Source organism: Polypterus senegalus, chromosome 4, assembly GCF_016835505.1.
Source record: "Polypterus senegalus isolate Bchr_013 chromosome 4, ASM1683550v1, whole genome shotgun sequence".
NCBI classification, from domain to species: Eukaryota; Metazoa; Chordata; class Cladistia; order Polypteriformes; family Polypteridae; genus Polypterus; species Polypterus senegalus.
Window position 1 is genome coordinate 247,467,388 of NC_053157.1, and position 24,962 is coordinate 247,492,349.

General features: G+C 39.4%; 1 protein-coding gene across 1 annotated transcript in view; it reads left to right on the forward strand.

The window, feature by feature from the left end:
- Window positions 1–3,794: 3,794 nt before the first annotated feature.
- The window catches only part of LOC120528396 (tripartite motif-containing protein 16-like), a 28,152-nt gene continuing 6,984 nt past the window's right edge, over window positions 3,795–24,962 (forward strand). Inside the window, exons 1-2 of the mRNA XM_039752551.1 lie at window positions 3,795–4,395; window positions 15,789–15,884. Coding sequence (XP_039608485.1) covers window positions 3,817–4,395; window positions 15,789–15,884 — 675 coding nt within the window. The 5' untranslated portion in view covers window positions 3,795–3,816. The remainder of the gene's footprint in view (window positions 4,396–15,788; window positions 15,885–24,962) is intronic.

The window sequence follows — 24,962 nt, forward strand, 5'->3', positions numbered from 1 at the left end:
TTATCCTGAGGGACTCTGGAGGCAGCTAATAGGTACTGGCAGGGCAAGCGGAATGCGGTTTCGGTGGTTGCTGAGGCAAAAACTCGGGCATGGGAGGAGTTTGGGGAGGCCATGGAGAACGACTTTCGTATGGCTTCGAGAAGATTCTGGTCCACCTTCTGGCGACTCAGGATGGGGAAACAGTGCAGTGTTAACACCGTATATGGTGGGGATGGTGCGCTGCTGACCTCGACTCGGGACGTTGTGGGTCGGTGTGGGGAGTACTTCGAAGATCTCCTCAATTCCACTAACATGCCTTCCAATGAAGAAGCAGAGCCTGGGGACTCTGAGGTGGGCTCTCCCATCTCTGGGACTGAGGTCACTGAGGTGGTCAAAAAACTCCTTGGTGGCAGGGCCCCGGGGGTGGATGACATACGCCCAGAGTTCCTCAAGGATCTGGATGTTGTAAGACTGTCTTGGTTGACACGTCTCTGCAACATCACATAGACATTGGGGACAGTGCCTCTGGATTGTCAGACCGGGGTGGTGGATAGTCGAACCTCGGATTCAGGAGGAACAGTGTGGTTTTTGCCCTGGTCGCGGAACAGTGGTCCTGCTCTATACCCTTAGCAGAATCCAGAAGGGCGCATGGGAGTTTGCCCAACCAGTCTACATGTGTTTTGTGAACTTGGAAAAGGCATTCGACCGTGTCCCTCGGGGAATCCTGTGGGGGGTGCTCCGGGAGTATGGGGTACCGGACCCCCTGATAAGAGCTGTTCGGTCTCTGTACAACCTGTGTCAGAGCCTGGTCCGCATTGCCAGCAGTACGTCGAGCCCGTTTCCAGTGAGAGTTGGACTCCGCCAGGGCTGCCCTTTGTCACCGATTCCGTTCATAACTTTAATGGACAGAATTTCTAGGCACAGCGAGGATGTTGAGGGGGTCTGGTTTGCTGGATTCAGGATTGGGTCACTGCTTTTTGCAGATGATGTTGTTCTGTTTGCTTCATCAGGCCGTGATCTTCAGCTCTCACTGAATCGGTTCGCAGCTGAGTGTGAAGCGGCTGGGATGAGAATCAGCACCTCCAAATTCGAGACCATGGTCCTCAGCCGGAAAAGGGTGGAGTGCCCTCTCAGGGTTGGGGGAGAGATTCTGCACCAAGTGGAGGAGTTAAAGTATCTCAGGGTCTTGTTCACGAGTGAGGGAAGAATGGAGCGTCAGATTGACAGGCAGATCGGTGCTACGTCCGCAGTGATGCGGGCACTGCATTGGTCTGTCCAGGTGAAAAAGGAGCTGAGCCATAAGGCAAAGCTCTCAATTTACCAGTCGATCTACGCTCCTACCCTCACCTCTGGTCATGAGCTGTGGGTAGTGACCGAAAGAACGAGATCGCGAATACAAGCGGCTGAAATGAGTTTCCTCCACAGGTGTCTGGACTTTCCCTTAAAGATAGGGTGAGAAGCTCAGTCATCCGGAAGGGGCTCGGGTATCAGATCAGGATGCCTCCTGTACACCTCCCTGGTGAGGTGTTCTGGGCACATCCCACTGGGAGAAGGCCTCGGGAAAGACCCAGGACATGCTGGAGGGACTATGTCTCCCGGCTGGCCTGGGAATGCCCTGGGATTCTCCCAGAAGAGCTAGAAGAAGTGGCCGGGGAGAGGGAAGTCTGGGCCTCTCTGCTCAAGCTGCTGCCCCCACAACCCGACCTTGGATGAGCGGAATAGGATGGATGGATGAATGCTGCATTTCATCTTAAAAACGATATCTTCATCATATGTAAATACATGCTTTATGAAGTGGCTCAGGTTGTGTAATATTATAACTGTAGTGCAAGTTTACTGTGAGATGATTGTACTTATAAGTACAAACAGTTCTACAAGGAGCACTTTATTGAGTGCGTTTATAGTTCTTGTGATGAAACTGTTTCTGAACCACGAGGTCTGTACAGGAAAGGCTCTGAAGTGTTTGTCATATGAGAGCAGTTCAATAGACAGCATGGCTGAGGCAGCGTGTGCTTGATGCTGTATGCCAATAATTCTCTTTCCAATCAGCTGCTCTGAGTGGTGCAGTGAGAGTATATGGAATAAGATGATCCGATGTGGCAACCCCTAACGGGAGCAGCTGATAGAAGAAGAAGAAGGTGCAGTGAGAGTAACAACATTAAATAAGCTGTTGTATTTAGAATAGTTTGACCATTCAGTGGACCATTATATTGTTACAGGTTAATTACAATCAGATGCATTAAACTAATAAACAATATGTGGTTAATTTCAGTGTATTTATAAAGCCGCATCAGGGATGTGGATCTGAAAAAGAAAGGGAAACTACACAGGAACAAAAGCACTGCTTTGACGCTGGGTGCCACCAGACTGCAAAAAAGAGCAGAGAACTTGCATAAGCCAGGGTATGAGCTACCGTGGAAATGTGCGTGGCCTTATGCCAAATTTAGGTTTTATACATCACAATTTGAACATGGAAACGTTCTTACACAACATTTCTGTCCGTACGCACCGTTTATACATGAGGCCCCAGGTGATTTGGTTTCTAGTTTATGAGCAGTTTAAAGAATTGATTCAGCTGCAGCTGAATCTGACATACAACCAAATTTTATGAGTCTTCATATGTCTCAGAGACATCTGTACATTTGTTAGTGCTGGTGACAGCGAGTCCCAGTGTGAGGCACTGAGATGTTACAGGCTGGAAAGGTCACTCTTATGTACTTATGGGGAAGGAGTCTGATGTGGGATATTACAGAGGGACTGACCGTAGGATATTGTTGTCATCATCATCATCATCATCATCAATCCAGGTGCATTGCTGCACTGACTGCCAACATGATGAGACACCACCATTGTTCTCCGTTTTTGGCAGCTTGAAGTGATGATCCTTGGAATGGCAAATCCACTTGTATGACGTCATCCCTGCTAGTTTGTGGTCTGCCTGGTTTCTTTATCCTGTGAATCATTGTGTGACTAGGATGTGTGTATGTGTGTTAATCATAGAGTGCAGGAGTAGACCAGCCTAGTGAATAGACTTGATTAAGTCTCACAAATCCTGAGATAATACGACTTGAATAACCAAGAAAATCTAAAAAACTGTGAAGGAGCTGAGAGCGATGCGCGCCTACTGTGTGTTTGTCTGTCTGTCTGTCTGTCTGTCTGTCTGTCTGTCTGCTGTGTGTTGCGTTTCTGTCTCTCTGTGTTTATTAATAAATCATATTATTCTGCTTTTTAATGTAAGTTGGCTTCAGTTACCTTGATAGAGTTTAAAAGCTGGGGGATTTATCAAATAAATTGCTGGTATGGACAAAGGAAAAAAGTAAAAATTCTTATTTGATAGATTAACATTAATCATTGGATTCTCATCACCCACACCATTCAAACCTCTCTGCTAAGTAAGAGAATGAACTTATCATGGGATTGACAATTTTACTAATAAAGAGGAGAAGCATGACAATATGAAAATCTGCTTCTAATGTTTCATCTGTTGTGCTTTTTTACAATTTATTTCATTTTTAAGTGTGCAGTCAGCTCTGGGTCTGTCTCATGTAGTATGTAATAAGTAAACGGAAAATACTGATGAGAATAATTAATCTTTAGCAGACCCCTTGTGACAGGTCATCTCTTCTCTCACTTTGTGGTCTTCACTCTCTAAGCTCCTATCTCACATTAACTGTTCACCCTCAGTGTCTCCTCAGATGTTCTCTCTGTGAGCTCCCAGCTTTCTCTTTAAATCTCCTCCTCACTAACCACAGACAAACTTTCACTTTGGTTTTTTTCACATGTTACTTGCATGTTTGTCTGACTGATTCTTTCTGCCTGCCTCTCCTCAGACTAACGATGGCTAAAGCCCAGCTGTTTGTATCACAGCACGAGTTCACCTGCTCGGTGTGTCTGGACACCCTGACTGACCCTGTCTCAATCCCCTGTGGACATAATTTCTGTCTGAAGTGCCTCACAGACTGCTGGGATCAGAATGAAGAGTGCAGCTGTCCTCACTGTAGACACATTTTCACCACAAGGCCTGAACTGAACAGAAACACTCTGCTGAATGAAGTCATCAAGAAATTAAAGAAGACGACAATCCGTTCTCCTCCATCTCAGAATTATGCCGGCCCTGGAGATGTGGAGTGTGACTTCTGTACTGGGAAGAAGTTCAGAGCGGTGAAGTCCTGTCTAACCTGCATGGCCTCCTACTGTCAGACTCACCTGCAGCCTCACTATGAAGGAGACGCCTGCAAGGGATACAAGCTGGTTGATCCTGATAGAAATCTAAAGGAGAAACTCTGTGTGAAACATCAGAAATGTCTGGAGATGTTTTGCAAAACTGATGAGACGTGTATCTGCACGATGTGTGCGGTGACTGAACATAAAGATCATAAAATAGTCAAGCTAGAGATGGAAAGAGAAGGAAAAGAGGTGAGTGGAGTTTAGTATTTGATGTAAACAAAATGAATGACAGGAGTTAAAGGATATGTAATGTAGTGTGACAAAGAATCCATCTTAAATCCCTCTTATTCAAGCACAGATAGCAGGGAGCTGGAGACTATACTAGCGACACTGGTGCAAGAGATGAAACAGTCCAGGATGAGATGCACAGTGTGATCCATGGACAGTTGAGAAAGCTGAGTGTTCTTTTTAAACAGAGTTGACTTTCTTTGTGCTGTGATCACTTTTTCTTTTCAGAATTTAAGACAGTTGTGGGTGAACTTCAGCCTGCTATCTACAAGCATCACATGGGCAACGTGTAGAAATATTGAACAGTCTGAACCTCATGAGGTGTTCTTAGCAAGATGCTGTTACAGTTGGCTGGTGTAGGTGTAAGAAGTCAAGCATCTACCACATGAATACAGTAGACAGACAGACAGACAAAATTGATAGATAGATAGATAGAAAGGCACTATATAATAGATAGATAGAACATTATTTGTTCTCAGGGTGAAATGTGGCTTTTTACAGATACTATTTACATAAATAAATGCATAAATAGGTCAATAAATAAAAATAAATAAACAAATACACAGACACATTTTGATCTTAACACAAAGAGAAATTACTATAAAGCAAGAAAAACTCAAAAGTAAGAAAAATTCTGACTTGGCTGTCATAGTCCCAGTGAGGAGCTGTGTGGGCGTATTACTGTTGGTCTAAAGGAGCCCCAGTAGTTTCTTGACACACTTCTGCTGAATAATTCGTTGGCTGAAAGTTGGTGTGTCACTGAGAGGACATGCAGCATTGTTCATAATGGCACTCCGCATTGTTTTAATCCTCTCCAATGCTATGACTACATCCTATAACTGAGCTCATCCTTTTAATTAGTCCGCTGATTTGGTGGGTATCTCTTGAAGTGACATTACTGGACCAGCACACCACAGCACAGAAAATCACACTGGCCATCAAAGAGTTATGGACGATGTGGAGGTGTCACTTCCCACATTAAAGAAGCACATTCTGCTCTGACCCTTTCTTCTCCAGTTCCTCTGTGTTCTGAGATCAGTCCAACTTGTCATTAATGTGGACCTCCATGTACTTGTAGCATTGCACCACCTCTACATCCACTCCTTGTATAGTGGATAGTGAAGAGAGGCAGTCTGTAGTGCTGCCACATGCTCAGTATGTGTGTTTAGTTGGCTGTTTGCCTTAGTCTTCTTCATCCATTTTTAAACAATTTGAGTTTGTATTTGGCTGATCTCAGGCCTTGTTAAGAGACAATAAACCCGATTAAAATACTAAGTTCAATACTAAAAGAAAAATGTAACAAATAACCTAATTTGTGATATAACAGACACACAAATTATCCCGAGCACCTGGACAGAGAGGTAAACTGAAAGAAAGGGAAAAAAGTTAAGTTAAAAGCCTTCCTAAATAGACGAGTTTTGAGTTGTTTTTTAAAAGACTGAATGGAGTCGGCTGATCTCATTAATTTCAGGATGTTGTTCCAAAGTCTGGGTGCTATGGAGCTGAAGGCCCTGCTGTCACCCATAGGGTGCAGGTTAGTGTGAGGAACAACAAGATTACCAGAATCAGAGGACTTTATTGGGTGGACAGGCACATCATGATGAAGAACTCAGGAAGCAGAGGGTGATGGTGCGAGGAACCTCATCAGAACTGGCCGATGTTAAGAGTGGTGACCAGCAGGGGTCAGTGCTAGGGCCGCTGCTATTTTTAATATCTATAAATGATTTAGATGGGAATATAAGTAACAAGCTGGTTTGCTTGTTTGCAGATGATACCAAAATAGGTGGATTAGCAGATAATTTGGAATCCGTTATATCATCACAGAAGGACTTGGATAGCATACAGGCTTGGGCAGATTTGTGGCAGATGAAATTTAATGTCAGTAAATGTAAAGTATAACACATAGGAAGTAAAAATGTAAGGTTTGAATACACAATGGGCGGTCGGAAAATCGAGAGTCCACCTTATGAGAAGGATCTAGGAGTCATAGTGGACTCCAAGCTATCAACTTCCCAACAACGTTCAGAAGCCAAAAAGAAGGCTAACAGACTGTCAGATTATATAGCGCCTTGATCTGTGGAGTGCAAGTCACAGGAGGTTCTGCTCAACCTTTATAATGCACTGGTGAGGCCTCATCTGGAGTCCTGTGTGCAGTTTTGGTCTCCAGGCTACAAAAAGGACATAGCAACACTAGAAAAGGTCCAGAGAAGAGTGACTAGGATGATTCAGGGCTACAGGGGATGAATTATGAGGAAAGATTAAAAGAGCCGAGCCTTTACAGTTTAAGCAAAAGAAGATTAAGAGGTGACATGACTGAAGTATTTAAAATTATGAAGGGAATTAGTCCAGTGGATCGAGACTTGTATTTTAAAATGAGTTCATCAAGAACACGGGGACACAAGTAAATTTCACACAAACATTAGGAAGTTTTTCTTTACACAAAGAACGATAGACACTTGGAATGGGCTGCCAGGTGGTGTGGTGGACGGTAGGACTCGACTTTCAAAACTTAACTTAATTTTTTCTTGGGGGAGACGGGTGGGTGGGACTGGCGAGCTTTGTTGGGCTGAATGGCCTGTTCTCGTCTGGATTGTTCTAATGTTCTAGAAGGTCATTGATGTAGTCTGGTGTGAGGCCATTTAAAGATTTGTAGGTTATTAGTAGAGTTGTATATTCAATCATGTAAGACACAGGTTGCCAATGAAGGTGAAGCAGGATGGGTGGGATGTGCTCACTGCTGCTGGTCCATTCAAGGACTCTTGAAGCCGAGTTTTGAATCAACTGGAGCTGTAATATAAGATTAGAAGGTGTACCTGCCAATAAGGAATTACAATAATCGATGCGGGATGTTATAAAAGCATGGACAAGTTTCTTAGCATTAGAAAAGGAGAAGAATGAGCGAACATGGGATATGTTATGGAGGTGAAAGTAAGAAAGTTTCTTAATGTGGTTTATGTGGGTAAAATAAGAAAGGGAGGAATCAAAAATGACATCAAGATTCCTTGCATCAGAGGAAGGTCTGATGAGGTCACCGTCAAGAGTGACTGAAAAGGAGCTTATTTTCTTATGTAATGCTTCAGTGCCAATTTGCACGACACTTAACTTCATTCCACCAATTGGGGCGTCTTCAAATAAAGGAATAGAGTCACATTGGCTCTGGCAGGTCTCAGTAAGAAGACAGTGATGTGACTGAGTCCTCATTGTAATATTAAAGAGCTCGGCTCACAGGTGAACAAATATTTAGTAACCAACCTCCTATACAACAATGAAGTCTATGATGTGGCTTGATATTTGTCACTTTACCATGAATCAGGTCACAAATATCGGCACCTAATTCTTTATCTATTTGTTTTCTACTGTTTGGCAATCAATTTGATTTGGATTCTTTAACATAAATCAATTCCTTAGATGGCTCTGAAGACAGACATCCACTTGCAGGACAGATTCACATTGCTTGGTCAGAAGCTCATTTTTTTAACCTCCCTTTACCTGCCCCTCTTTTATTGACTCGTAACTTCAGCTAAGATGTCAGTTCACTTCACCAGGACTCTCCTTGACAGTTTTGAGTGTTGTCTGATCAGTCTGATCAAACACAGCAAAATGATACCCAGGGATGTCTCAGTGTGTCACTCTTTGTGACTGAAGAAGGAGCCAAAACTCAACCTCTTGCAAACTTGATGGACAACACTTTATACTGATTAGCAGTAAAAAGGTCGGATTTCTGTTCATCCAAGACACCTACAGCAGCAAGTCCACTCCTTCCTTTATAACCCTTTGCTAGCACTAGACCTCTGATCTCTGCCCCTGGATTAGCTTCTGCCCTGTAGTAAGACCCTTATTGTGGCCATCACAAGGCTAAATGATCTCTTCTACTCCAAAGGGTAATGTAGTGACAGACTGTAAGAGCTGAAGACCACCTGTAACAGGATGTGGGTGTGACATTCAGTCCTGTCTTCTAAAGGAAATCAAAGTGCACAAGTAAGAGAGACCACACATACAACATCTCTGTAGAATAAACTGAAGGAGGAAAGTACTTGATCTCAGTTTACACAGTGGTTGTAATGTTTTTGCTTGCAAAAGATAACCAGTAAGTGTGAAACCTCAAAGACTTTAAACTGCAGAACAACCCACAGCCACAATGAGAAAAGGCCAAGAAAGAGAAAAGAATCTGTTAGAAGAAAGACAAAGCAAACTGAATGTTCCTCCATGTGTGCTAGAGGAAGCTCTCCATGGATACAACATTCTGGACAAAGCATCACCTCCACATGTGTGACCATAAACCATTAAGTCTGAGAACTTCTGACTGTTACTCGGTAGTTAAGATAAAGCCACAGGGTGAATTCTAGGAGATGACATCACCATAACTGTGTAAAGGAGAAGACTTAGCTGTTGTGAGGGTCTCTTAATTAAATCAATAACAAAACTAAAGTGGACTTGTATCAGCTCAGAAGAGCATCACACACACACACACACACAGAGGAAGTGCAATTGAGTGCAGGAAATCTGCAAGTAAAACCAAGTTGTCATGACTGAGCTGTCTCTATAAACTCGATAAGTAGGTCAAAACTGAGTCATCTAACTTTCTGCAAAACCACACCTGTTATGTGGCTTTGTCTGTAAATACAGGAAACAGAACCAACTAAAAGAACACAGATATATGTGTTGTGTTGTTTGTGAATGTTCTTTGTTCGTATAAACTTGTACATTTACATCTTCAGTTGTCCTTATGTTATGAATATGTTTTATTTTTTTTTTGACTGAGGTTTGTGTCATCCAGGTACTCCAGTTTCCTCCCAACAATCCAAAGATATTCAGCTTAGTTGCACTGGCATTGCTGAATTAAAACTATTGTGTGTGTGTGTGTACAAGTGTGGAGACAGTCAGGGAGCAGTAGAACAGGTTTAAGAAGGTTTTAAATATAATGGAAGTTTGGAATTACTAGGAGTTAGTAGAAATTGGGTAATAGTAGGACATTTAAACAAACTCTATAGTGGGTTAAATAAAAGAGTTAAAAAAGAAGCTGCAAAGGAAAAAACAAATGACTAAGTCACATTAGACTAACAACTCCAATGGGAATCATAAGACAACATGAGGGCAACCATTAAGAAGGATATTAGGGAGCGTAAAAAACAGTTGGAGAGGAATATAGCAGATAAGGTGAAAGACGACTTTCAGTATTTTAGTAGTTAAAGGACAATCAAGAAGGAGTTGAAGTGCATCAGGAATAATAAAGGGGAATTAAAAATTAGAGATAGTGAAATAGCGAATGCTGTAAATAAGCATTTCTCTGAGGTCTTCACATGTGAGGAAATAGATAACCTCCCAATGATAAACTGGACTACTAAGGAGGTACTGAGGGATTTGGAAATTGTAGAGAGAGAAGAGCTGCTAAGATTAAATAGGCTGAAATCAAACAAAACACCAGGACCAGATGTTGTTTACCCTCAAATTCTTAAGAAAGTTACTAAGTGCAGATATAAAATAGCCACCCTTTGCTCTGATTACTGCTTGGCACACTCTTGGCATTCTCTCGATGAGCTTCAACAGGTAGTCACCTGAAATGGTTTTCCAACAGTCTTGAAGGAGTTCCCAGAGGTGTTTAGCACTTGTTGGCCCCTTTGCCTTCACTCTGCGGTCCTTCACTGTTTCGAAGAAACTAGAATATAAAACATGTTTTCAGTTATTTCACCTTTTTATGTTAAGTACAGAACTCCACATGTGTTCATTCATAGTTTTGATGCCTTCAGTGAGAATCTACCAATGTAAATGGTCATGAAAATAAAGATAACACATTGAATGAGAAGGTGTGTCCAAACTTTTGGCCTGTACTGTACATGCTGGAATTCTGTGAGGAAGCAACAAAAGGCTAAGATCAAAGTGGATAAAATTATTGATCTGGACTGTCAGAATGCATTTGATAAGGTGCCACATGAGAGGTTGGTCATCAAATTAAAAAAGTGGCAGTTCAGGGTGATGCTTTTAGATGGTTGCAGAATTGGCTCAGACACAGGAAGCAGAGGGTTATGGTGTGAGGAACCAAATTCAGAATTGGCTGATGTTAAGAGTGGTGGCCAGCAGGGGGCAGTGCTAGGGCCGCTGCTATTTTTAATATATATAAATGATTTAAAGGGTGTTCCAGATCTAATTATGCAATAACTTATTAAGTTTATTACTCCGAGCCTGTATCCAACTGAATGTAGGACAAGTGAGACATTACATTGAAAATTAGTGAAATAATTCGATGTAAGTCCATTTTTGTTTATTACAAGATATTTTGAACAATTCTTTAGTCTTGTATTGTTTTCCTGCACTGCATTAAAAGTAGCATAATTAGATCTGGAATTAGATAGGAATGTAAGGAACAAGCTGGTTAACTTTGCAGATGATACCAAGACAGGTTGATTGACAGATAATGAAGATTCCAGAATCATCACGGATGGACATGAACAGCAGGCAGGCTTGGACAGGTAGGACTTTAGGGACTTTCAAAACTTGACTTGATGTTATTTTAGCAAAATTAAGTGGATTGGACTGGTGAGCTATATTGGGCTGAATGGCCAGTTGTCATCTTGATTGTTCTAGTGTGTGTGTTTCCCTTGTGATTGACTGCTGCCATGTTCAGATGTTGTCTCTGCCTTGTGTCCAGTGTTTGCTGGTATAGGCCTCCAATTGCCCTTTGACTTTGCCCTAGATAAAGGTGAGATGAATGAATGGATGGATTCTTCATTTCAGCAAGGGTGTTTGGGTCATTTGTTGGAAAATTGTCTATCACCATGCCTGGTCAACACACAAAATAAAATGAAAGCTAATTTGTGAGGACTTCTGCCAATGTATGAACATCAACCAGAAATGGAGCAGATCTCTTCACAGTTTTGACTTTCCAAGCTGGAAAGTGACACAGAGAGCTCCCCAGACTAGATTTAATATTTGGTAGATTTTAAAATTTAATTTATTCCTCTGCAGTATCTGAGTTTCCAGAAGTTTTAATTTTTTTTCAATACAGAATAAGCTCTTGCCAGAGTGGAGTTGGGACATCTGTGCAATTTTTTCGGGAAATCTGTGTTTGGTCTCAATCTGTCTCTGCTGATTATGTATTGTACTGTGGTTGAGAAGTCTTAGTTTCTATAAGTAAAATTAATTTGTGTATTTCACTTTTCAGCCTTGAGTCAGAGAGAAGTGTCCATTATCAGCAATTTTGCTATTAGTGGTAGATGTGAAGGATATCAATCCCCACATTAAAGGAACACAGTCTCCTAAGGAAGAAAAATCTGCTCTGCTCTTTCTTCTATAGTTCCTCTGTGTTCCTAGACTAGTGCAACCTGTCATTGATGTGAACCTCCAAGTACTTGTAGCATTGCACCACCTCAACATCCACTCCATGAATAGTGGCCTTTGCCTTCTTCATCAATTTTTAAACAATTTGAGTTTGCATTTGAGTTGATCTCAGGGCTTTTTAAGAGACACGTTATAGTCACATGTCAATCTAAATTTTACTCCAGAGTTCAGTCTAAGATTCTTGCAATAAATTCAGCTCAAAATGTCAATATACTATTCCTGTATCCATGTTCTCATTTTAATGAATTAGCTAATTATGCACTTGATTAGTGATTAGAGATACATAATTGTATTTTGTGGAATATTAAGGACATTTTGAATGTCAAAACCCTTGACTGTCAATTCCACTAAATTTTTATGACAAAGACTCTGAGATTACACATTTGGTAAAACCCTAACAAGTCCAGCAGGTGTGTAAATAACTTACTAGAAGTGCAAGAAGTGAAACCAATTTTTCAAAAATGACCCAACACTGCCACACAAACACAATTTACAGTAAGTTCAGATAAACAGCACTTTAGTCCACCATTTGGTGCTTCTTCAAATAAAGGAATAGTATCACATTGGCTCTGGTAGGTCTCAGTAAGAAGACAGGAATGTGTCTGAGTCCTCGTTGTAAAATTAAAGAGCTCGGCTCACAGACGAACAAATATTTAGTAACCGACCTCTTAAACAACAGTGAAGTCTTTGACGTGGCCTGATATTCATCAATTTACTATCAATCAGGTCATTAATATTGACACCTAATTCTTTATCTGTTTATGTTTTCTACTGTTTGGCTATCACTTCTAAATCAATTCCTTAGATGGCTCTGTAGAAAGACATCCACTTGTAGGACAGAATGACATTGCTTGGTCAGAAGCTCATTTTCCTAACCTGCCACTGCCTGTCCCTTTTTTATTGATTTGTAGCTTCAGCTCAGATGTCAGTTCACTTCAGCAGGACTCTCCTTATCTCCTTTTTGGGTGTTATCTGATCAGTCTGATCAACCACAGCAAATGACACCCAGTAATGTCTCAGTGTGTCACTCTTTATCAATTTGTGAATGAAGAAGGAGACAAAACCCAACCTCTTACAAACTTGACAGACATCACTTTACAACAATTAGCAGCAAAAAGGTTGGATTTCTGTGCTTCCAAGACACCTACAGCAGCAAGTCCACTCCTTCCTTTATAACCCTTTGCAAACACTAGAACTCTGATCTCTGCCCCTGGATTAGCTTTTGTCCTGTAGTAAGACCCTTACTGTGGTCATCACAAAGGCTAAATTATCTCTTCTACTCCAAAGGGTAACGTAGTGCCAGATGGTAAGAGCTGAAGACCACCTGTAGCAGAGTTGGACGTGGGTGGCACATTCAGTCCTGCATGGAAAAGGAAAGCAAGTTGCACAAGTAAGAGAGACCACACATAGAACATCTCTGTAGAATTACTGAAAGAGGAAATTACTTGATCACAGTTTAAAGAGTGGTTGGCATTTTGTTTGCCAACAAAAGATAACCAGTAAATGTGAAACCTCAAAGACTTTAAACTGTAGAAAAAAACCACAGCCACAACGAGAAAAGTTTCTGTTAGAAGAAAGATAAAGCAAAGTGAATGTTCTTCCATGTGTTCCAGAGGAAGCTCTCGGTGGATACAACAATCTGGGCAAAGTATCACCTCCACCTGAGTGATCATAAACCAAGTCAGGAGTTCATCTGCTCAGAGTCTGAGAACTTCTGACTGTAACTCAATAGAAAAGATAAAGCCAGGGGGTGAATTCTAGGAGTTGACATCACCATAACTGTGGGAAGGAGAAGACTTCAGTTTTCTTACTGAATTTATGAAGAGACCCTCACATCAGCTAAAGTGGGTTGAATCATTTCAAAGCAGCATTTCACCAACACACACACACACACAGGAAATAGAAGTGAGTGCAGGAAATCTGCAAGTAAAACCAAGCTGTCATGACTTAGCTGTCTCTAGAAACTCAATAAGTAGGTCAGAACTGAGTCATCTAACTTTCTGTAAAACCACACTTGTTATGTGGCTTTGTCTGGAAGTACAAGAAACAGAACCAACTAAGAGAACACAGATATATGTGTTGTGTTTTTTGTGAATGTTCTTTGTCGATATAAACTTGTATAATTACATCTTCAGTTGTCCTTATGAGTATGTTTTATTTTTTTTTGACTGAGGTTTGTGTCCTCCAGGTACTCCAGTTTCCTCCAATCTGGTACTCCAATCCAAAGACATTCAGCTTAGTTGCACTGGTGTTGCTAAATTAGAACTATTGTGTGTGTGTGTGTGTGTGTGTGTGTGTGTGTGTACAAGTGTGAAGGCAGTTAGGGAGCAGTGGAACAGGTTTAAGAATGTTTTACATATAATGGAAGTTTGGAATTAGTAGAAATTTGGAATTAGTAGGACATTTAAAGAAACTCCATAGTGGGTTAAAAAAAGAGTTAAAAAGAAGCTGCAAAGGTAAAAACAAATGACTAAGTCACATTAAACTAATAATTACAATGTGAATCATAGGGCATATGAGAACATGAGGGCAACCATTAAGAAGAATATTAAGGAGTGTGTGGTGTCCATTATCAGCAATGTTGCTATCAGTTGTAGAAGATGTGAAGGATATCATTCTTCACATTAAAAGAACACAGTCTCCTAAGGAAGAAAAATCTGCTCTGCTCTTTCTTTTATAGTTCCTCTGTGTTAACAAGTGTAGTCCAACCTGTCATTGATGTGGACCCCCAAGTACTAGTAGGAGTAGACCACCTCTAAATCCACTCCTTGAATATTGAATAGTGAAGGTAGGCAGTGTGTAGTGATGCCACATGATCATTAAGTGTGTTTAGTTGGTTGTTTGCCTTTCTCTTGTTTGTCCATTATTAAGAATTTGAGTTTGTGTTTGAGCTGATCTCAAGGCTTTTTAAGAGATACATTATAATCACATGTCTCTAACAAGTCCACTCCTGAATAGTGACCGAACACAGATGTCAGATGGTGTGGTGAGCATTAATAACTGGCTCATTGGCTTTGCTGATGTTGACTTGCAGACAGTTCCAAATGTTTTCCACCTAACTCCTATACTCTGTCTCATCTTCTTATCAATAAACTTCATATGTGATGAATCATCTGAGAATTTCTACAACTGACATGACCTTCTGTTGTTCTATCCAGTGTGAGGTGCGCAGCGTGAAGAATAAAGCAGACAAGCCTGTTCTTTGTGCTGCTCCAGAGTTGCTCACACAGTCCTTTAGTTTGCCTGACAGATAGTCCATCATCAGGACACCACAGGCTCACCCACCTGTACACCTCTAAGCTGACCCCTTAACAGGGATGGCTAGGTGGTCTTGAAGGTTCTGGAGAACATAAACATATTATACATTTTCTTAAAAAAAAATCTTTGTCTTGAATAAAAAAATACATGAGGTATGTATCATATAAAAATATAATTTTGAATTCCTTTTAGTTTACCTTCTTACTCAATTTTGTCAGAATTATTTGCATCTTTGTATAGTCAGATATTTTGCTTGAATCCAAAAAATGCCCATAACATCACCATGTACTCTTAAGTCTGACTCAGGATATTAAATGGCTTTGTAAACCCTATAATTACAGACATTAGGTGTTTAAGTCCTCCTGCGTTTTCAGGTTTTTCTTCACCTACACGGTTTTGTTTTTTTTGTGTGTGAAGTTCTGATTTCCCAGTCGTTGATGTGATGTCTTCTAAACTTCAAGAACTAACTAACACACCAGTGTGTCTTTAATTAGTCTTTTTTGTTTGATTCACTCTATAACTCCAAACTCCACCTTGAGTCAGCAAAATTATTTTTTTCTTTTAATGTTATGTGTTATTCATATCTGTTGAATCAAATTTCAGTGTGTCACCTACTATGTCAGAGTGTGACAGAAATATGACAAGTCATTAAATGTAAAACAAATGTGTTGTACAAATGTCAGGACTCAGAGAGAGAAGAAATCACAAAGTGAACATGAATTCTGATCTGACCACACATGTCGTCTTGTGTTTATACACAGAACCAGCTGGGGGTGACACTGAGTGACATCAAATGGATACTTGAGGAGAGAGAGAAGACACTGAAGAAGACGAGGTGGGAGATGGAGGAGATGAAGGTGAGTGGAATATGAAGACAACACTTCATATCAAAGAGAGGAGAAATAAATGAAAGCTTGAAGAGCAGCAGAGCTCCACTGGTGATTACATGCGAGGAGAGGAAAAGGGAGAGTTAGAGAAAACGTTTTGTAGTGTCTTTCATGGACTTTCACTGTTGACAGAATCCCAGGTGTTATTCAGTAGAGACTCAGACAGCATCACCCTAAAGTCCTCTAACATTCCATTCACAGCTTAAAGAAGACTTAACTCTACTGACAAAAACTAACACCGAAGGTCGACGCCGATGTTTTAAATTAGATCAGTGAGCATAATATTCCTTAATTGTCTTTTGTTTTATTTTTTTAATATAATCTGAAGAAAATAACAATGCACCCAATCAAGTTGAACTTTAATCATACTAGAAAAGAATGAAAAAAAAATCTGAAGGTTAAAATAGAAAGCAGGAAAAAAGGACAAAACCAAACAAAACAGAATTGAACACCCAGAAGAGAGGAAGGGAGGAAAGCAGAGAGCAGAGCAAAAATAGTTGGGGAAAATAAATAAATAAATAAACACTAGTTGCTATATTTTTAAAAAGTTTTGAACAGATCATCTAAGCAAAACGTTAACTTTTTCCAGTTACAGAGTGTAGAGCATCAGTTACCCAATGACATATGAAAGGTGGGCTGGGATTCCTCCAGTTAATCAGGACAAGCCAATCTGCTTGTAGTGTCATGTCGTCCATTACAGTCAGTTTGTCCTTCTCCACTTTAGGCCTCTCTGGGAGCCCACCAAACAAACCTGTTAATGTTAATGGGTTACCAGTGATTGTGACTGCAGTACTGTAAGAGTGCCATTCAAAGATTTTTGTCCAAAATGTTGTTCATTTGGTGCACTTCTAAAACATGTGACCAGTGAGGCTGGTGTGACACTGCAACATTCACAAATTGGATCTTGATCTGGATACATTTTGTACAATTTTAAATGAGATAAGCTGAATGACTGAGTGATTTAATTATAAGAAGTTGGAATGTATTCTATGCATGGCTGCCTGCCACTCATTTTCTGAAATATTATTTGAAAGGTCCTTTTCCCACTGGATCTTTGAAAAGCAGAGGCTTTGAGATAGTTTTATATATTTATATAAGACTAGTCAATATTTCTTCTAAAATGGGTGGAAGTTCAGGAAAATTGAACAGGTTCTTTATCACAAAATTTCTGATTTGAAAGTAGAGGAAAATCGTGTTTCTGGGAATTTAAATTTGAATTGTTAATTATTCATAAGATGTAAAGAAACATCTACATACAGTTCTCTAAGTGGTTTAATCCTTGACATTTTCCAAAGATTAAATACTGTGTAGGCTTGAGAATGTTGTAAAAATGATCATCATGGATAAGAGCAAAGAGGTAACAGCTTCTCTGCCTTGAAGTGTATCCTGCATTGGTTGCATATTCTGAGTGATTGATGCAAGGCTGGATTATTGGTATATTGATGATAATTTGTATTTACTGGGGCACAAAGCAGATCATATAAAGAAGTACTGCAGGATTTTAATTCTGCTGCAGTCCAGGCTTTGTGTATATTAAATTTGTGTCAATTTCTATATCTTTATAGCTTGTACATTTTTCACCCAGTAATAAAATTGAAAGTTAAGTAGTGCCATTCCACCTTCTGCTTTAGGTTTTGAATGTGTGTCCATCTGTAATTCTAGAAAAATAAGGTTATATGAGTTTAGCTTCTAAAAGTATGATTTGATAATGTACTGTATGTAGGGATGTTCTGAAATAGAAAAAGAAGCTTGGGAAGGATGTTCATCTTGACAGTATTGATTCTCCCTGCTGATGTGAGATGGCAGGTAGACCATCTGTTCACATCTTGTTTGATTTTTTCATTGCTGTTACAAAAATGTGATGACATAGATATATTTACTTGTGATGTTTACTCCAAGATATTTAAACTGTTCTGATAAAATATCAAGATGTCCAGTCTTGTATGGTGTGCTAGAGAGTTCACTGGAAAAAGCACACTTATATTTAAATGAATGTCTTTTGAAATTTTGCTAGTACATTAAGGACAACTGGTAAAGTTGTATTGTGCATCTAATATAGTATACAGTAAAACATAATCTTGTGATACTTTCTGTTCAAGTCCTTCTCTGGTAATCCACTATACGCCTGATATACTTTGAAAATGATTAACCAGTGACTTGATAACTAATGCAAAAAGCAATGGTGATGGAGGGCACACTTGTCAAGAACCACATCCTAGTTTGAAGTAGTTTGAAATCATGTTGTTAGTACCAACTGATACTTCTGAACTGATGGAAAGCAGTTTTATCCGTGCAGATATATGTAGGGAAAACCCAAATTTATGTAATTTGGTGAATAAAAAATGCCATTCAACTCTGTCAAAGTCTTTTTCTGCATTCAAAGACAATAAGATCTCAGGTGTGTTAGATTTTATGGGTGAGTATATTACATTAAACAGACACCAAAGTTTTGAAGCTAAAGGTTATTTTTGTTTAGAAAACTGGTAATTAATGTTTGGCAAAAAGTTTGAGGAAGAAGTTTGTTGTCTTCAGCTTCTATAAACATTTTGAATAATATTAGAGCTAACTTAGCTGAAAATGAAAATCCATTAAGTAGCCATCTGGGCCTGCTGTTTTCCCACTTTGGAATGAATTTACAGTATCCAGTAGTTCTTAGTGTATCAGAGGTGTTTCCTCTGCACTGAGTGTGAAGCTGTTGTATTTGTATTGCATAAAAAAAAATCCTTAGATTTTCATTTGTGATGGGTCCAACTGCAGACCGCCACAGCTCCACAATTCAGTCGTTCCGCTGGACAGCCATTTGAATTGCAAGTTTTTGTCACTTGCTTTACTCAAGTCAGAAAACACTCCGACAACCCTAACCTTAATCATAATGTAACCAGACATCACTACTGATATATAAAGTGACCACATCCTCAAAGGAGTGTAAATCTGGAGGTCTGCAGCTGCAGTCTGCTGTCATCTTCTTTAAACTGAGTAGAATATAAAGACTTATTGTACACCATAAATGTGTTAGTCATATTTTTATGTTACATGGTTTTATCTCCAGCTGCATTGCTAATTTCTGTAATCGTGTTAAATTTATTCTTCTTATGGCTTTGTTGAGCTATGACCTTATTAGCCTACTCTCCATGTTCATAGTAATGATGTTGTGACTTAGAGATGAGTTATTCCAATTTCTTTTGTTGTTCTTAAATTCTGATTGTAGAGCCTTTCCTTTCTGTAAAGGACCTCATTTGGAGACCTGGCATATTCTTGATCAGCTTTGGAGATCTTAATGGTTTTTTTCTGCTCATTTTGGTATGTGCCAGTTTTACTTACTCCATACCTTAAAATTCTCCACTGTTTGAGAGTAGACTTTACAACATGTACATCTGCACCTGTTTAAGTAAGCTTTAATGTTTTATGATATGGGACAGTAAAGTTGTCTAGTGGTCATGCCTTCTGAATCTCTGATCTACTGTCCTCTATTCATTTTCCATGTGGAGTTTATCCCTTCTTCCAGTATCTCTGCAGGATCCCTCCAGTTATTGTAGATCTTCTCCCACAGTCTCTCATTTAGGTTTATTAATTGGCAGAAACCCAAATTGGCTCATAGTGATTGCTAGTTTGGGTCTGACCTTGAGAAAAAATGTCACACTCTCCAAGGTAGCAAACATGCTGTCTCATGTCCAGTTATTCCAGGATTCATTTATGAGAAGTTCTCATCCAGCTGAGGAAGAACTCTTCACACACATTTCTGTGCCATGATAGACTAAACTTTATTACTTAGTGTATTATTTAGTTTATACTAAACAAAATGTATTTAGCGCAGATGCAGAGGTGACAGTACAAGTGAAAGGGAGGAATCCATTTTGGTTTATGCTTTTAAGCTCATCTGCTTTTGTTATTTCCTCACAAAATTCCTGCTTATTACTGATAGATGAAATCTCTCATCTAAACCCAGGCTGACCACGTCATTTTTCAGCTAAGACTAAGTTTTAAAAGTCTTGTTTATTTAATTAAGTTAATTTTAATTTTGTTGAGTATGTGGTTTATTCTTTGTATTTGATCCTATCTATAAGCTGCCTGTGTTACATTTCATGTATTTTGTGTTTGGTTCCCCAAGAGGTGACTGCTGTCTTTCTATTCTTTGTTGGAACTTTGTTTTCAGTGGATTGTCTTGTCTGGTTAAACAGAGCATCTCTGCATTTAGAATACTACTTTGTGAAGGATAAATCTTTAATTTTATAAAAATTCTATGAGGCCCTTTTTGTGTCTACCCTAGGGTCTTGACAGTGTCTTGGTGGGCTCATTCGAAACACTGTTGGAACTCCTAATTGACTACAGACTGCTCACTAATACTCCTGTTCTTGATAAGTGTTGTTCCAATTTTTTAATAATAATTTCCATTTATTTATTTGTGATTCATATTGAGTTTACTTTAGTGCCCCTCCAGCTGAAATATAACCCATCTAAACTCCTTTATCCTACACCAAGATTTCCAATGTGAGTTAAGCTCTCTAATCTCCTCAGTCTTATGCAGGCTAGTGTGTGGCACAGACAGAACTTCTGACTACTACCGTTCCTCATCTTTGCACCTATATCCTTAAATTTGTCCTGAAGAACAGGCAATATGACCCTACTTCTTTAAATTTCTCACTAAGATCTGGACACCATTGAGAATGACAACTGGATCCTTCCCTGCTCTGGACAGCAGCCTATCCACCCAATCAGGGTAGATTTCCACATGTGTATCAAAAGGCAACACACCATTAAAGACTCTCTGAATCTGGAGTAAAGATTCATTCCCATTCTCGTAATAAATTAAATCCACATTATCATTACCTGCATCTTTCGAGGGACTGGTTTGGAGGTAACTTTTTAAGGCACTTCATTCATGCCTTCATTCTCAGATTTACCAAAGTCTCTGTCCAGCTGTGCAAAGTCACAACAACCAAACACCTCAAGCTTTCAGGTTGAAAATAATAGACAGAATTCCACCTTATACCTAACTTTTATTTCTCACTGTGACACACCGGCTCACTTACTCTATCCCGGGTGTCACCATACAAATATGAGCCAAAGTTGCAATGGCAAATTCTTTACCAATATTGAGAAGTTCATTCATGAAGTAGAAACACATTAAACACAGAAATAAAGACTCGCAACTCTGTGGTTTACAATGGAAGACGGATAGTGGAAGGTAAATAAGCTAAGAGTCCATGTAATTCAATGATATCAGAAGCATTTTGACCAACAACTAGACCCTCTTATTGGATGTGAGATGTCATCATGTCAAATTTATGAGATGGAGTTAGGTTATCTCACTGGTTTGAGATTATGACATCTCACACACCAAACTAGAACACGACTATTACACAGCAGTTTTTTCACAATAACCGCCCAACACACACACTCATACTTCTTTGTCTTCTTCCTCACTCCAGGTGTGTGTTGTCCTACTTCACTACTAACCCCAGGCTGAGCAGGAGATGTCTTTTTTTAAAGTCAGACCTTTGTGAAAGTAAAAAGTCAAAAGGAGTCCTCAGAAGACAGCAGAACTGTCTTCCAACAGCTCTTGTCAATGGCTGTCAAGATCCTTCTCAAGGATGACTTTTAGGACTGCATACGCCATAAAGTCCTGCATGTGCCTTAATAGAAGCATCAGCAAAGTGATAATGTTACTTGCCGTAGTGAGGTGAATATAACAACAACAACAACAACATTTATTTCTCTAGCACATTTTCATACAAACAGTAGCTCAAAGTGCTTTACATATTAAAGAATAGAAAAATGAAAGACACAATTATAAAACAAAATAAATCAACATTAACATCGAATAAGAGTAAGGTTCAATGGCCAGGGGGGACAGAAAAACAAAAACTCCAGACGGCTGGAGAAAAATAAAATCTGTAGGGATTCCAGACCATGAGACCGCCCAGTCCCTCTGGGCATTCTACCTAACATAAATGAAACAGTCCTCTTTGGATTTAGGGTTCTCACGGAAGGGCTTGATGATGATGATGGTCACGTAGACTTCTGCCTTTTAATCCGTCCATCATTGTTGGAGCATCATGAAGCTTTGAGTAGGTGGAGGTGGCGCAGGCCACCACCACAAAGAAACCGGAAAAAGAAACAGAAAAGAGAGTAGGGGTCAGTACGGATTTTAGAGCCACCATGAATAGTTATTTTGATGAGATTGAACATATAGAGTATCAGGATTAAGTTAAATTACGATTAAAATGAAGTTATAAAAGGCCATGTTACAGTAATGTGTTTTCAGCAGTGTTTTAAAGTGCTCTACTGTATCAGCCTGGTGAATTCCTATTGGCAGGCTATTCCAGATTTTAGGTGCATAGCAGCAGAAGGCCGCCTCACCACTTCTTTTAAGTTTTGTTCTTGGAATTCTAAGGAGACACTCATTTGAGGATCTGAGGTTACGATTTGGAATATAAGGTGTCAGACATTCCGATATATAAGATGGGGTGAGATTATTTAAGGCTTTATAAACCATAAGCAGAATTTTAAAGTCAATTCTGAATGACACAGGTAACCAGTGTAGTGACATCAAAACTGGAGAAATGTGTTCTGATTTTCTTTTCCTAGTTAGGATTCTAGCAGCTGCATTCTGCACTAGTTGCAAACGATTTATATCTTTTTGGGTAGTCCTGAGAGGAGTGCATTACAGTAATCTAGTCGACTGAAAACAAACGCGTGAACTAATTTCTCAGCATCTTTCAGTGATATAAGAGGTCTAACTTTACTTATGTTTCTTAAGTGAAAAATGCTGTCCTAATGATCTGATTAATATGTGATTTAAAATTCAGATTACAGTCAACAATCACCCCTAAGCTTTTTACCTCCGTCTTGACTTTTAATCCTAATGTATCCAGTTTATTTCTAATAGCCTCATTGTATCCATTATTGCTGATCACTAAAATTTCAGTTTTCTCTTTATTTAACTTGAGAAAATTACTATTCATCCATTCTGAGATACTAGTCAGACATTGTGTTAGTGAATCAATAGAATCAGGGTCATCAGGTGCTATTGATAAGTACAGCTGTGTGTCATCAGCATAGCTGTGGTAGCTCACGTTGTGCCCTGAGATAATCTGACCTAACGGAAGCATGTAGATTGAGAATAACAGCGGACCCAGGATAGAGCCTTGTGGAACACCATATTGGATATCATGTGTCTTGAGTTGTAATTCCCACAACTAACAAAATATTTTCTCCCTGTCAGGTAGGATTCAAACCAATTTAAGACACTGCCAGAGAGGCCCACCCATTGACTAAGGCGATTTCTAAGAATGTTGTGATCAATGGTGTCAAATGCAGCACTCAGATCTAAGAGGATGAGAACAGATAAATGGCCTCTGTCTGCATTTACCCGCAAGTCATTTACTACTTTAACGAGTGCAGTTTCTGTGCTGTGATTTGTTCTAAAACCTGACTGAAATTTATCAAGAATAGCATGTTTATTTAGGTGGTCATTTAACTGCATAATGACTGCCTTCTCAGAACTTTACTTAAGAAGGCAGGTTAGAGATGGGTCTAAAATTTTCAAGAGCGAGGGTCAAGATTATGTTTCTTAAGTAGGGGTTTAACTACAGCAGTCTTAAGACAGTCTGGGAAGACCCCAGTATCTAGTGACGAATTTACTATGTTCAGAACATTATCAATTAGCACGCCTGATACTTCTTTGAAAAACCTTGTTGGTATCGGGTCAAGGACGCAGGTGGAGGGTTTTAATTGAGAGATTATTTTTTTAAATCAGGTAAATCTATCCTAGTGAAAGAGTTTAATTTGTTTATAACAGGATGTTGGGGTTTAGGGGATCCTTAGTGTTGGGGAGATATACTATGTTATTTCTAATATCATTAATTTTTGATTGAAAATACAGCACAGCCTCACAGGTTTCACTGGAAGCACTTAGGAGGCATTCCTTTGAGCTACCTGGGTTTAGTAGGCGATCAATTGTTGAAAATAAGACTCTGGGATTACTAGCATTGTTATTTATAATCTTGAGAAATAGCAGCGTCTCTCAAGACGGACAGTGTTATTGTATTCTGTTATTTTGACTTTTAATATTTCGTGGTGGATAGTAAGTTTAGTCTTCCTCCATTGACGCTCAGCTCTACGGCATGTTCTCTTTAAATCAGACACTCTTTGGGTCTTCCATGGTATAACAATGCTAGAAGATTTTTTCACTGTCTTTTCAGGTGCAACTATGTCAACAGCAGCTCTCACTTTAGAATTAAATCTTTCCACCTTACTATTTACATTGTCCTCGCTATTATAGCTGGCACTATAAACGGACTGATTGCTTAAAATGTTTGTAAGTTTTAAAGCTGCTGCGAATCAAAGAAGCGTTTTTAACAATATGCTTCTCATGAGTGTTTTTATCATTATTTCTATATTAAAAGTAGAAGAAAATGGTCTGATAGACCAATATCAATGATCTGTTTTATATCAACTTTCAGTCCTTTAGTAATCACTAAGTCTAATGTATGACCTGCTTTATGTGTAGGCTGATTTATGAGTTGTCTCAAATCAAAAGAATCCAGGAGGTTCATAAATTCTTTTACTTTTAGATCACACTGATTATCTATATGAAAATTAAAGTCGCCAACTATTAGGAGTGTGTCATAGTTAGTAATTAAAATTGACATTAAGTCAGAGAATTCCTCAAAAACGCGCGTTATATTTAGGAGGTCTATACACGGATAGTACTAGAACTTGAGAATCTCCATGAATAACAACGGCGAGATACTCAAAGGACTTGAACTTACCAAAACTGACATCTTTACATTTTAATCGCTCGAGTAAATGTTAGCCAATCCGCCCCCTTTTCCCTGGCGGTTTGAATGAGTAAAACTGTAATCCGGAGGCAGATTCGATTAAAACTGCACGCATCTGAATTCAAGCCATGTTTCATTTAGTGCAATAAGATCTATTTTTTATCACTAATAAGATCGTTGATAAAAACGTTTTGTTAGTTAAAGCTCTGACATTTAATAGTGCCATATTTAATGTTTGGAGGTGCAGAGATGAGTACTATGTGCG